Source organism: Geotrypetes seraphini, chromosome 1 (assembly GCF_902459505.1).
Source record: "Geotrypetes seraphini chromosome 1, aGeoSer1.1, whole genome shotgun sequence".
Lineage (NCBI taxonomy): Eukaryota > Metazoa > Chordata > Amphibia > Gymnophiona > Dermophiidae > Geotrypetes > Geotrypetes seraphini.
Genome location: NC_047084.1, coordinates 520,123,353 through 520,135,392, shown reverse-complemented (window position 1 = coordinate 520,135,392; position 12,040 = coordinate 520,123,353). Strand labels below are relative to the sequence as shown.

At 41.7% G+C, this 12,040-nt stretch overlaps 1 protein-coding gene across 3 annotated transcripts in view; it reads right to left on the bottom strand.

The window, feature by feature from the left end:
- FBN2 (fibrillin 2) overlaps positions 1-12,040 on the bottom strand; it is a 617,508-nt gene that overhangs the window by 75,263 nt on the left and 530,205 nt on the right. For all 3 annotated transcript variants that reach the window (XR_004537713.1, XM_033928968.1, XM_033928969.1), the window contains 2 exons: positions 7,951-8,070; positions 2,172-2,294 (listed from right to left, as the gene is read on the bottom strand). Coding sequence is in view for 2 of the 3 variants with exons in the window: in XM_033928968.1 (XP_033784859.1) it covers positions 2,172-2,294; positions 7,951-8,070 (243 nt within the window). In the remaining variant the exon portion in view is untranslated. The remainder of the gene's footprint in view (positions 1-2,171; positions 2,295-7,950; positions 8,071-12,040) is intronic.

Sequence of the window (12,040 nt, the reverse complement as noted above, 5' to 3'; positions counted from 1 at the left end):
CATCACATCACAAATAGACTCGGCCATAAGCTCCTCTCTCTTTGCCCTTCTTTGTCTCCGAGCTGTGCTTCCTCTTATTTCATTTACACACCTATGCCCCATCATTCTTGCACTTGTTATAGCCTGCCTTGACTACTGTAATTCCTTTTATTCTGGTCTTCCTCTCCAACCCCTTAAACGCCTTCAGCTCATCCAGTTAAACTACTGCAACAATGCTACTTGTTTTGATCATGTCACTTCCCTCCTCCTTTATGAACAGTGGCTCCCTGTCATCATTCACATCAAATACAAAGTCCTGGATCATTTAGTTTTCTATTGTCCCTTGATACTTAGATTTTGGATATCTATTTGGGGTCAAATAATTACGATCCTGGAAGTTCCATTATCATTGTCATATGATATAGGGCTCTTTTTACAAAGCCGCGCTAGCAGTTTTAGCACATGCACCGGATTAGCATGCGCTAGCCGAAAATCTACCGCCTGCTCAAAAGGAGGTGATAGCAGCTAGCACGCGTGGCAATTTAGCGTGCGCTATTCCATGCGTTAAGGCCCTAGCGTGGCTTTGTAAAAGGAGCCCATAGTCTTGTTTGGAACAATTTTATTGCCCAAGAGTCTGATTAATGCAAACCAAAACAAATTACTTCTCATCATGACAGGAGTTGCTATGCAACTTATTACGAAAAATTGGAAATCTTGGGATAACTTAAATTACAGTTTTTGGTGGGACACCTTATGACAAATATATATGTTTGAACAAATGAATTTGTTACAATGGGGACATCATAGTAAATTCAAGGAGATTTGGGGTCCATTAACAAAATTTTGTAAGAATTATTATTATTTATTATTATTTCCCTTTGATTCATGAAATAAACTGTTATGCACATCCAGGAGGGGCGGGTGGGAGGGTCTTAGGGAGGGAGGTGTTAAGTACTTATGTATTATTTACTTGTATGGAGTGCTGTTTTATTATGTTATTTGCTTGTTATCTTGTTGCACTATGTATTAGATTTAAAAAATGAATAAAGAATATAGAAAGTCCTCCTCCTTGTCTACAAATCCCATCAGCCACTAACCCCACCTATCTTGCCTCTCTCATGAATCCCTACACCACTCTCTGCTGGCTCCACTTTGCTGACCAGAATCTATTAACCTTCTCCCCTCCTCCCCCCCGGTCCTTCATCTCAAAGTCTTGAGGAGTGCTGCATTTAGGGTTCCTTTTACTAAATGGTGCTAGAGGTTTTTAGTGCGGGCTGACAAGGAAATTTACCTCATTGGCACATCCTAAAAACCTCTAACACTGTTTAGTAAAACCCAGTGCTTTATACATAAGTCCCAAACTCTGGAATGACTTGCTTTTCTCTATCAGAAACCTACCAACCATCATCTCTTTCAAGAATCTACTTAAGACTTACCTTTTAATAGAGTCCTTCCCTTCCTTCATTACCTAGGCCTCTGCTTGTCTTCACTCTTTCTATTTCCTATTTCTCTCCGAACTCTATTTTATTTTAATTGCAAACTACCATGTTGCCTATGCAGAGGTTAATCTTCAGTGTATCAGTGCCATAAATAAATATCAGTGATACTTGGATAACTTCCAGCTCCATCTCTAGACCACCTCAGCACCAACCAGTAGCGCTGTGTGGTCACACAACATATTAAACTGTGCTATTCAGTTAAATGCTGTTGAATAACATGTGGAGAACTGATCAGTAGGCTTTAACGTATCAGGAGCTGTTCTTGCTGGGTTATCTGTGACTCAGTGGTGTAGTAAGGGTGGGGGGACGTCTTGATGGTGGCACAGTACCCACCTTCCTCTCTAACCTCCCGCTCCTTCCCCGCCCCCTCCCCCATTGCCACGCACGCACACCACTTCCCTTCCCCGTACCTCTATAACTTTCCTAGCGGCGAGCAGTAACCCATAATCTGCTGTCACGCCTACGTCAGCTCTTCTTCTGACATCACTTCCTGGATCCACGCCTAGGAAGTGACGTCCGAGAGAGAGCCCGCGCTGGCTCGACAGTGGTTGGGGATTGCTGCTCGCTCAAGGAGGTATGGAAGAAGGGAAGCACTGCACATGCGCGACAGTGGGGGGAAGGGTGCCACTGCCCCGGGTGCCTGTCACCCTTGGTATGCCACTGCTCTTTTATATTTTCATTGGCTGTTGTTACCTTTGCACATCTTCTGGTCTTCTCTCAGCACGTATCCCACCGGACAGGTACACTCAAAAGAGCCATATGTGTTGATACAACGGAAAGCACAGAGCAGCGGGTTCAGGGCACATTCGTTTACATCTATCAGCAATAAAGATATCACAAATGTTAAAATGCTCAGATACTCTAGCCCAGTGGTTCCCAACCCTGTCCTGGAGGATCACCAGCCAGTCAGGTTTTCAGGATAGCCCTAATGAATATGCATGGGGCAGATTTGTATGCCTGTCATCTTCATTATATGCAAATCTCTCTCGTGCATATTCATTAGGGTTATCCCAAAAATCTGACTGGCTAGTGGTGGTCCTCCAGGACAAGGTTGCGAACTACTGCTCTAGCCATCAAAAGAGGATTAGCGTTGCAGTCACAAGCAGGGCCCATCCCTTCCACAACTAAACAGTATGTAAAATGGAAAGTACATTTTTACAAAAATCTTGAAAAAAAAAAATCACAGAATAATAGCTTCACATCCATGGGTGAATTCTGCACATCCTGTGACAGGAATGCATTTCACTACTATGTCAGGGTGTGCTGGACATGATCTTGCTATGGAAATAAAAAAAAAGAAAATCTCACAGATTTACTACTAGTGCTTGCATTGTACCAAATAGAGCCATAAGGTGTATTCCATTGAGATAACGTATCAAAGGGAGTGTTTTTAATTAGGTCAGTGGCATTCTATCTAATGGGGACAATTTCTGATTTTTCCTGCCACATTTGGTCTCTGGTTGCATCTGTAGTTATTTTAGGATTTTCTTTTTCTCACTCAAACTACAGAATCTCAAAAAACGATATAGCAGAATTTAAAAAGGTACAGAAATGGTCAACAAAAATGATAAAGGGGATGGGGCAACTTCCCTATGAGGAAAACCTAAAGAGAGGAGGCTCATAATCGAAACAGAAATACGCCTAAAAACCCACCCAAGTCGGCACCTGGATGATCAAAAAGACAGGTCTTCCAAGTGCCGATAATCAAAACAGCTTTTTAAATGTATCCACTGATTTTTTTTTTAGGCTTCTGAATCCCGCTGTGCACCCAGAGCTGAAAGGGGCGCTTTTGGAGGAGTGGTTAGGGCGGATGTGGGCCGACCTAGACTTAGTCGTACTGCAGGGATAATAGAAAGTTTTACAAGACTGCCTTGGAAGGAACTTATACGTTGTGACTTAGGCGATCTAAAATCAGGTCTAAGTGTCCAGAAAGTATCCAAAGTGGCCAGATAACCACTGTAGACATAAAGTATAGACCCCCACACATTCCCCCCATGTTCACTGACCCTCTCACACCGCCATAAAAATCAGAATAAAAATGTACATACCTGCCTCCAGAACATCAGCACCTGGCATAGGAAAGCCTAGTAGAACTGCATAGAGGTGGCTTAAGTAGTCTAGGGATTGGGCTATTGAACCATAGAGAGGAGGACCTAGGCCCATAAACTACTCTAACCATTACATTAATGGCGGAATGTGTGAGCTTACCCAAAAAAAACCACAACCCTACTCTATTGCCATATAGGTGCCACCAGAAGCCATAAGGACTACTGGGGTTGTAGGCAGGTGGGTATAGTGGATTGGGGGGGAGACTCAACATTAATTATATGGGAGTTGTGGTGAGATTATATGGCACCCTTTTTCTACAGTTCACAGCAGTGCCCTGTAAGGTGCCCCACTGTTCTCTTGCCATGTCTGGGTGGCCAGTCCATCACAATGCTGGCCCCTCCCATGTCTAACAGGTCTTGTTCTGGGCGTTTGGGACTTGGTATAAAGATACACGTAGTGGCAGTCTGGACGATCAAACGCCTGGATGTACAGGTAGACAATTTTCAGAAAAAAAAAAAAAAAGTATACTTTAGACGTATTTTTTGAGAATAGACATTTGTGCCCTGCCAACTTTGGGTGACTAGCACCCTACGTCCAAATCAGACTTAGATGTATTTTTTTATTATGCTCCTCCAAGGCTCTTCAGCTTGGAGAAGAGATGGCTGAGGGGAGATATGATAGAGGTCTGCATACTGCATTACTTTCTGAATATTTGGATCTGCCAATGCTGATACATATATCTAAAAGCCTATATCAGTAGCTTTATGTATGTAATCTGTTTCTAGAAGACCCATATTGCCTTCAGATTTTAAGATGTGCACAGCCTGCAGTGGTTATGCAACGACACAGGACTGCAAAACTTAGGAAATAAGAATCAAGCATGCAAAACCAAACCATACTCTGCACCAGAGGCAAGTCACTAAATAGTACTGAGCTAAACTCTTCTACCCCATGAGATCCTAACAGCCTTGACATAAAATGCAGTATATCAATGTGTGAAGAAAGCACCATAAAGGAGCTGTCCAACTCCCACATGAGGAAGAAGGCTCACTGCCTGGGACATGAAAGGTTACTTGCCTAGTGGCAAACTCAGGCCTAATTTGGCATAAGCCAGTTATTCTAACCCCACCCTAGGAGTAGGAAAGTAGGCAGGTGGTGGCTGTTACTGAGGAGAGGCCTAAGCTGGATTTTTTTTCCTGCCTCATTTATGTCTGACCAACCAGCTTGAGTGGGAGTAGGGGGCAAGGCCTGACAGCTTATTGTCCCATTGCATTGGCAAAGGTAAAAGGAGGTCACTTTTTCAGCCCTACTCATTAGAAAAAAATGTTGTATTTGTGAGTTGAAGCATAGTATTGATCATATGAATTGTGTGTCCCAGCAAAGATGTGGGCCACTCCTTCACAACAGAGCTATGGTAGTTTTGAGGAGCAATCATGCTAGTTTGTAGTAGCAAAAATAACACAGATACCAGAAGCACCCTTGTAAGCTAACACGTTGTTGAGGATGAGCTTTTGTTTTTGAGGTTTGAAGGATCAGAAGAGGTGTTGTGAAGGATCCAACGGGCCCCTGGGCAAATGGAAGAATTAGGGCCTGGTGTGATACAAAGAGAGAAAAAGAGAATCTATGTTGGTCATATGTTGAACAGAAATTGTGGATTCTCACTGAGTCTGAAAACATTGAAGAGGGTGGCCTTGAGGGTTATGAACTGTGATTAATTGGCCTCAAATTTCTAGTCAGGACGCCTTGAAGATTTGTATAGTTTGTAAGTGAACTGTAGCCAGCGAAAGAAATTTGGGGAGGCCTAACAGATATCATGTACCTTGCAATGAAATTGAAAAAGTCCTGTGTATTGCTTGTTAATTATCTTATCGTGCCAAAATGAATTCTTCTGTAGTCTGAAAATTACTAACCTCGGAGAATACGATTTATAACTAGTGAAGCTGAATGTACTATACAGGATACGAAAGAATAACAAAGGAACATATGTGTGTGAAGTTTATCCAAAGAAGAGATAAGAATTTGCTGTCAATGTTAGAAAGCATGTGTGAGAAAGGGAAAGAATATATTGATTAAAAAAAACACTTTGCTATCATGTAATAGAATGCATGGAATGCACTGCTATGTTTAATAAAAGACACAGTTGCTGAGAAAGGTTTAGAATTCTGTTTGGCAAGGCCGTCACATTTTTAAAGCTGCAGCAGCATTCTCTCAGAGCTCTAGCTGCTTATTATAAATCCTAACTTGTGTTTTATTTCCTTGGACACACCCTGGGCTCTGAAGTCTAAGAGTCGAGGTAAGGGTAAAGGACCCCCAGTTCTATTGGAGTAATCAGGGGGGTTTCATTTTTAGGGGTTTGAAGTAGGGCTGATGGTGGGTAGGAGGAGACTGAGTGAGATGCTTACAGGAGACAGGAGCTTGTAAGGTACTGTATAAACTCAAATATAAACCTAGATTTTTGGGGTCTAGGTTTATTTTAAAGTCTTCACCCTCTCAGATCCAGGCCTTTCCTCAGGCCTATCTTAAGCCCTGCTGGTCCAGTGGTGAGCCAGGGCAAAAGCGATTCTCCGATGCTCCTGCCCTGTGCAGTCTCACTACTCAAAATGGCTGATGTGAGTTCCCATAGTGGTTGCTATGTTTATTTACCACCTTTTCATGAAGAGATTCATCCAAAGTGGTTACAATACATTGAACAGTAATCAGGTACTCTTACGTATATTCATCATCTGTACCTGCAGGCTCACAATCTAACTGTGATACCTAGAACAATGGAAGGATTAAGTCACAAGGAGTAGGCTAGGATTGAACTCACAACCTCAGGGTGCTCAGGAAGAAGTTCTAACCACTTGGCCACTCATTCCCACAGTAACCTCACAAGACTGACATGAGTTCGGTTTATATTCAAGTCAACTTTTTTTCCCCCTTTTTGGGAGGAAAAAGGTTACCTTGGATTATTTTCGGATAGGTTTATATTCAAGTATATATGGTAATTTGTAGATGACAAAGGGGATTCCCCTCCCAAACTATCTGGTCTATTCACTTTGAGCAGATTAATGGGGGGGAGGAAGGCAAATTTATGTATGTTTGTATAAATATGTTGTTCCAATAACAGTTTTTACTTCATTTTTACATAAACAAAAATTGTTCGACTGTCATGTAACAGCAAAACAAGTTGGCCTTTGAGCTGTGTAATGAAAATCTTAAAGGAAAAGCTTCATGCAAAATTTTCCAAAAGTATTGTAATAAATGAGTTCTGATATATTTCATGTTTGAGTTCTAGGATAGAATAACAGCTAATGCAGATCTGGATGCATCGTGGATTACTGCTTGTAACTAGACAAAAGCAATGTATAAAACAAGTACAGTGTTCCCCCGGTTGTTCGCGGTCGGCCGTTTGCGGTCCTTATTATTCGCGGTATTTCCGTCGGCGAACCGCTGACAAGAAGAGGGCAGCGGGAGAGGCAGGAGAGAGCAGCCGGGGCGCTGCGAGTACAAGAAATCACTCACGGTACGCTCCGACCGCCTCTTCCTGCACGAAGTTGGGCCTTATCTAATTAGGAGCTGCTTTGACACACAGCTCCTGATTGGATAAGGCCTGACTTCGTGCAGGAAGAGGCGGTCGGAGCGTACCGCGAGTGATTTCCTGCACTCACAGTGCTCTGGCTGCTCTCCTGCTGCCCTCTCCCGCTGCCCTCTTCAGTCTCCCCCATGAAAAACCGTATACGCGTTTTTTCTAGATTCGCGGGGGTTCCTGGAACGGAATCCCCACAAATCTCGGGGGAGCACTGTATTTTAAAATATCCGCCTTTGGGAGTATAAAGTCGCATCACTTTCATTCACCACCCAGAATTTCCCTGAGTGCTGTTGAGATAAGCCTGTTTCCCTTGCTAATCACACCCAAAGATAACCATTACACAGCAGTATGCTAATTGGTCCAATCCATCTTCTACTGTTCACCAACTATTAATAAAAGGAATAATGTATAGTATCTGTACAGAAATAAATTAATGAAGGGCTAAGGGATAAGTTACACTGTTTATTTGCAGTCTTACCCTACCCTTTTGTACCTCCCATACGTGTTCTCTTTTCTTTACAATTTGTAGTTCCTCCCCGTACTGTAAATCTTCGCCTTTACTAATTTTCCCCAATTCATGTTATGTCAAATATTGTATTGTTTTTAACCTTGCTCTATGTTTTGTTGAATGTTGTACAAATTTTATTATTATTGTACACCGCTTAGAAATATGATTAAGCGGTATAAGAAATTCTAAATAAACTTGGAATAATTTATTGATAGTCTACTTTTTGGCATTTGTCAGCCAGCAGACCTATTTATGACAATAGAAAACTGGAATGAAACTCAGTGCCACATTGATATACAAATATTTTCAAAGTATTTTGAGAGTGAGAACACAATCGGCAATACCTTCACAATTCATCATTGGGCCAGGTTCAAACCCTTCATGGCAATTGCATTCGAAGGTCCCAATTACATTGGTACATGTTCCATTTCCACAAGGATTGCCGATGGTACATTCATCAGTGTCTGGAGCAAGACAAGACAGATATTAATTTGTTAGGACATCTACAGGAGGCTGGTTTTCTGAGGGTCCCTTTTACCAAGCAGTGTTAAAAAGGGGCCTGTGGTAGGCCCAACATGGGCCTTCCTCACATGCTGAGGCCACTTATAGTGCTGGCAAGTAAAAGGCAGATTTTTCTATTTTTTTCAATAAAGGCCACCCGCTAATTTCCCCATTTACATATGGCCATTAGCATGTGAAAACTTACCGACACCTATTTTATAGGCAATTATTATTTATTTCTATACCGTCTAAAACCCAAACTGTTTACATAATAATACAACAAGAAACTACAAATTAAATGGTTATCTATTAATTAAATATACATATTAAAAACCATTAGAAAAGTCAAAAGGAACTGTAGAATGTATTTATTAAATTTAATTTTTAAATTTAATATGCAGGGACAAGCCTCAGATTATGGAGTAAATCTTCCCATTCTGGGATTACTTTCAAGAGAAAGGAGACTTCTTTTCTCTTACTCCTGGTAATATCACCGGCTTGAACCCAACCTCCCTACCGACTTAGGGGTCCTTTTATCAAGGCGCGGTAGGGGTTTAACGTGCGGAATACCGCGCATTAAACCGCCTGCCACGCTAGTTGCTAATGCCTCCATTGACGAAGCGTTAGTTTTTTGGCTTGCCGCAGGGGTTAGCGCGTGATGAAATGTCCGACGCACTAACCCCCATAGCGCACCTTGATAAAAGGAGCCTTTAGTTAATTACTTGTTATGTATTAATTATACTACTTATTTTAATTCATGATTCTTACTTTCTTTAATTCATAAATCTTACTATCCAATTTTATTTCATTCTTATTACATTTTCTAATTAAATAATCTAATATAAAAACTCTTTACTCAATAATAATAATAATAATAACTTTATTCTTGTATACCGCATTACCATGGAAGTTCTATGCGGTTAACAGAAGAGACTGTACATTTACAGTGATGTTACAATTTCGTTAAGGTTAGATTTACATTTTGGACGATACAAATTCGGTCAGGTTACCTTTACGTTTTTTGACAATAAATGTGCTGTGAAGTTATTTTGGCAGTTAGGTTATATGTTCAGAACGGTTAAAATTGCTATACTTTTTTGGAAATTGATCTGGGGTCAAATAAATTGTATGTTAGCGAATCCTGTGGCCCTATCATATGACACAGTTTTGTTTGGAATGTCTATGAGGGCCAAAAGTCAAATTTCATCGAATAATAACAAACTGTTAATGATTTTAACAGGAGTTGCCATCCAACATATAACACATAACTGGAAAGACTATAGAGGATTGAATTATTGTTTCTGGTGGAGTTCGGTTTGTCAGGTGTATGAAATGGAAAAAACATTGGCAATCAAGAGAGGTTATTATAAGAAATTTAAAGAGGTGTGGAGACCATTAATTGAGTATTATAATAAATAAATAATTATATTTATCCCCATTAAATATATGTAGGGGGGAGGAGGGATGGGTGGGTTTTATGACATTATGAGGGGTAATATATGGAAAGGGAGGGAGGGGAGATAGTTTATGGTATAAAATGAATGTAGAGTTTCAAGTGAAGAATGTATAGTATGACTTGAATTATTGTACACTTGTTTGCATAATGTAAAAACGAATAAAGATATTTAAAATAAAAAAAATAAAATTGCTATACTTAGATACAGCAGCGTTACAGATTGCAGTGTTGCATGAGGTAGTGAGGGTTTAGGGGGAGAGGTCAGGAGGGGAAGGAGGGAGGGTTGATCAGAGGAATTTGTCAAAGAGGTAGGTTTTGGTTAACTTCCGGAATGTTTGATAGTGGGGGGAATTGGAGATAAGGGTAGAGAGGCATTTGTTCCATTTGCCTGCTTGGAATGCTAGAGATCGATCAAGGAATTTTTTGTAGAGGCAGCCCTTCATGGAGGGGAAGGAGAACAGGTTGGTGTTTCGTGTGCGAGAGGGGCGTGCAATTTCAAGGTGTTCGGATAGGTAGATTGGTGAGGAGCCTGCTAAGATTTTGAAGCAGAGGCAGGCGAATTTGAAGGTGATTCTTGCCTCCACCGGCAGCCAGTGGAGTTTAGCATAATAGGGGCTGATGTGGTCGTATTTTTTGAGGCCGAAGATGAGGCGGACGGTGGCATTTTGTACTATTTTTAGGCGTTTGGTGGTGTTTTTGTAGGCTCCTAGGTATATGATGTTACAGTAGTCCAATATGCTTAAGATTAATGATTGGACCAGTAAGCGGAAGGAGAGGTGGTCGAAGTGGTGTTTAATAGTGCGGAGTTTCCAGAGAGTACAGAAGCATTTTTTGACCTGGGCATTGGTATGGTCTTCTAATGTTAAGCATCTATCTAGGATGACTCCGAGTATTTTTATGGAGGGGTTGATAGGATAATCTAGGCCGTTCAGTTTTATGGAGGTGTTTGTTATTTTGTGGGTAGGGCTTGCTAGGAAGATTTTGGTTTTTTCGGTGTTCAATTTTAATTTAAATTGTGAGGTCCATTGTTCTAATTTGGTGAGGATGGAGGATGTGAGTTGTTCCGTCTGTTGGGTGAGTGAAGTTAAGGGGATGATGATGGTGATGTCATCAGCGTAGATGAATGATTTAAGGTTTAAATTAGCTAGCATACGTGCTAGAGGTGCCAAGTAGATGTTAAAGAGGGAGGGGGAGAGTGGGGAGCCTTGTGGGACTCCACAGGAATTACGCCATTGATGGGAGAAGGTTCCATTGCTGTGGACTTGATAGGTACGGCTAGTTAGGAAGCTAGAGAACCAGTGGAGTACTTGGCCGGAAATGCCGATGGAGTCAAGGCAACGGAGCATAATATCATGGTCGACCAGATTGAAAGCGCTGCTTAGGTCGAATTGGAGTACTAGGGCGCTTTTGCCCAGGGAGAATAGTTGGAGGAGGTAGTTGGTTAGAGCAGCTAGGACTGTTTCCGTGCTGTGGTTTGCGCGGAAGCCGGATTGGGAATCAGGAAGGATGTTGAACTTTTCTAGGTAGTTCATGAGGTCATGGTTAATGAGGCCTTCCATTAGTTTTTGGAAGAGTGGTATGTTAGCGATGGGTCTATAGTTGGTGATGGAGGAGATGGGTTCTTTGTTGTTTTTGAGGCGGGGGGATACGAGAATGTGGCTGAGTTCAGTCGGGAAGAGGCCAGTGGACAGGCATAATGAGATCCAATTGAAGAGTTCGGCTTTGAATTGGGGGGGGGAGCAGATTTAATGATGGTGGGTGGGCAGTTGTCTAATAGGCAGTTGGAGTTGGCATATTTTGAGAAGAGTTTGAGAAAAAGGTTCCAGTCTGGGCTTTCGAATGAGCTCCAGGTCATGTCAGCCCTTGAGCCTGTTATGTCTATTGCTGGAAGGGTAGGGATTGTCTCCGTGTTGAGAGTTGGAAGTGATAATTTTAGGGTTTTGATTTTATTGGCGAAGTGGTCAGCTAGGATCGTTGCGGGGGGCGGGAGTTCTGAGCTGGAGCGTTTATGTGAATCGGTGTCTAGGAGGGAGTTGACTAGTCGTAAAAGTGCTTTGCTGTTTAGAGTAGGGGTGTTGATGAGTTGAGAGTAGTATTTACTGCGTTTTTCAGCTATGGATTTTTTGTATTCGCTGACTTTTTTCCGCCAGTTAAGTCTGTCGTTGTCGGTCCCTGATTTGCGCCATTTTCGTTCAAGTTTCCTTACTTCGCGTTTTATGGCTACGAGATCCATGTCAAACCATTTGTTTGTGGGCCGAGAGGATTTTTTGCGGAGTCTTGGGGGGGCGATGGTTCATAGTTCATAGTTGTATGGGATTCATTTATCTCTAAAAAGTCTACATATCATTTTGACACTCGAAACCGACAAAAGAACTATGCTGTAAATATAAAGTGCACTAATGCTTTAAAGTGCTTCAGAAGTGCTTATATGCTGTAGACACTTCAATTCAGTTCAATTCATTTAGTTCAATTCTATT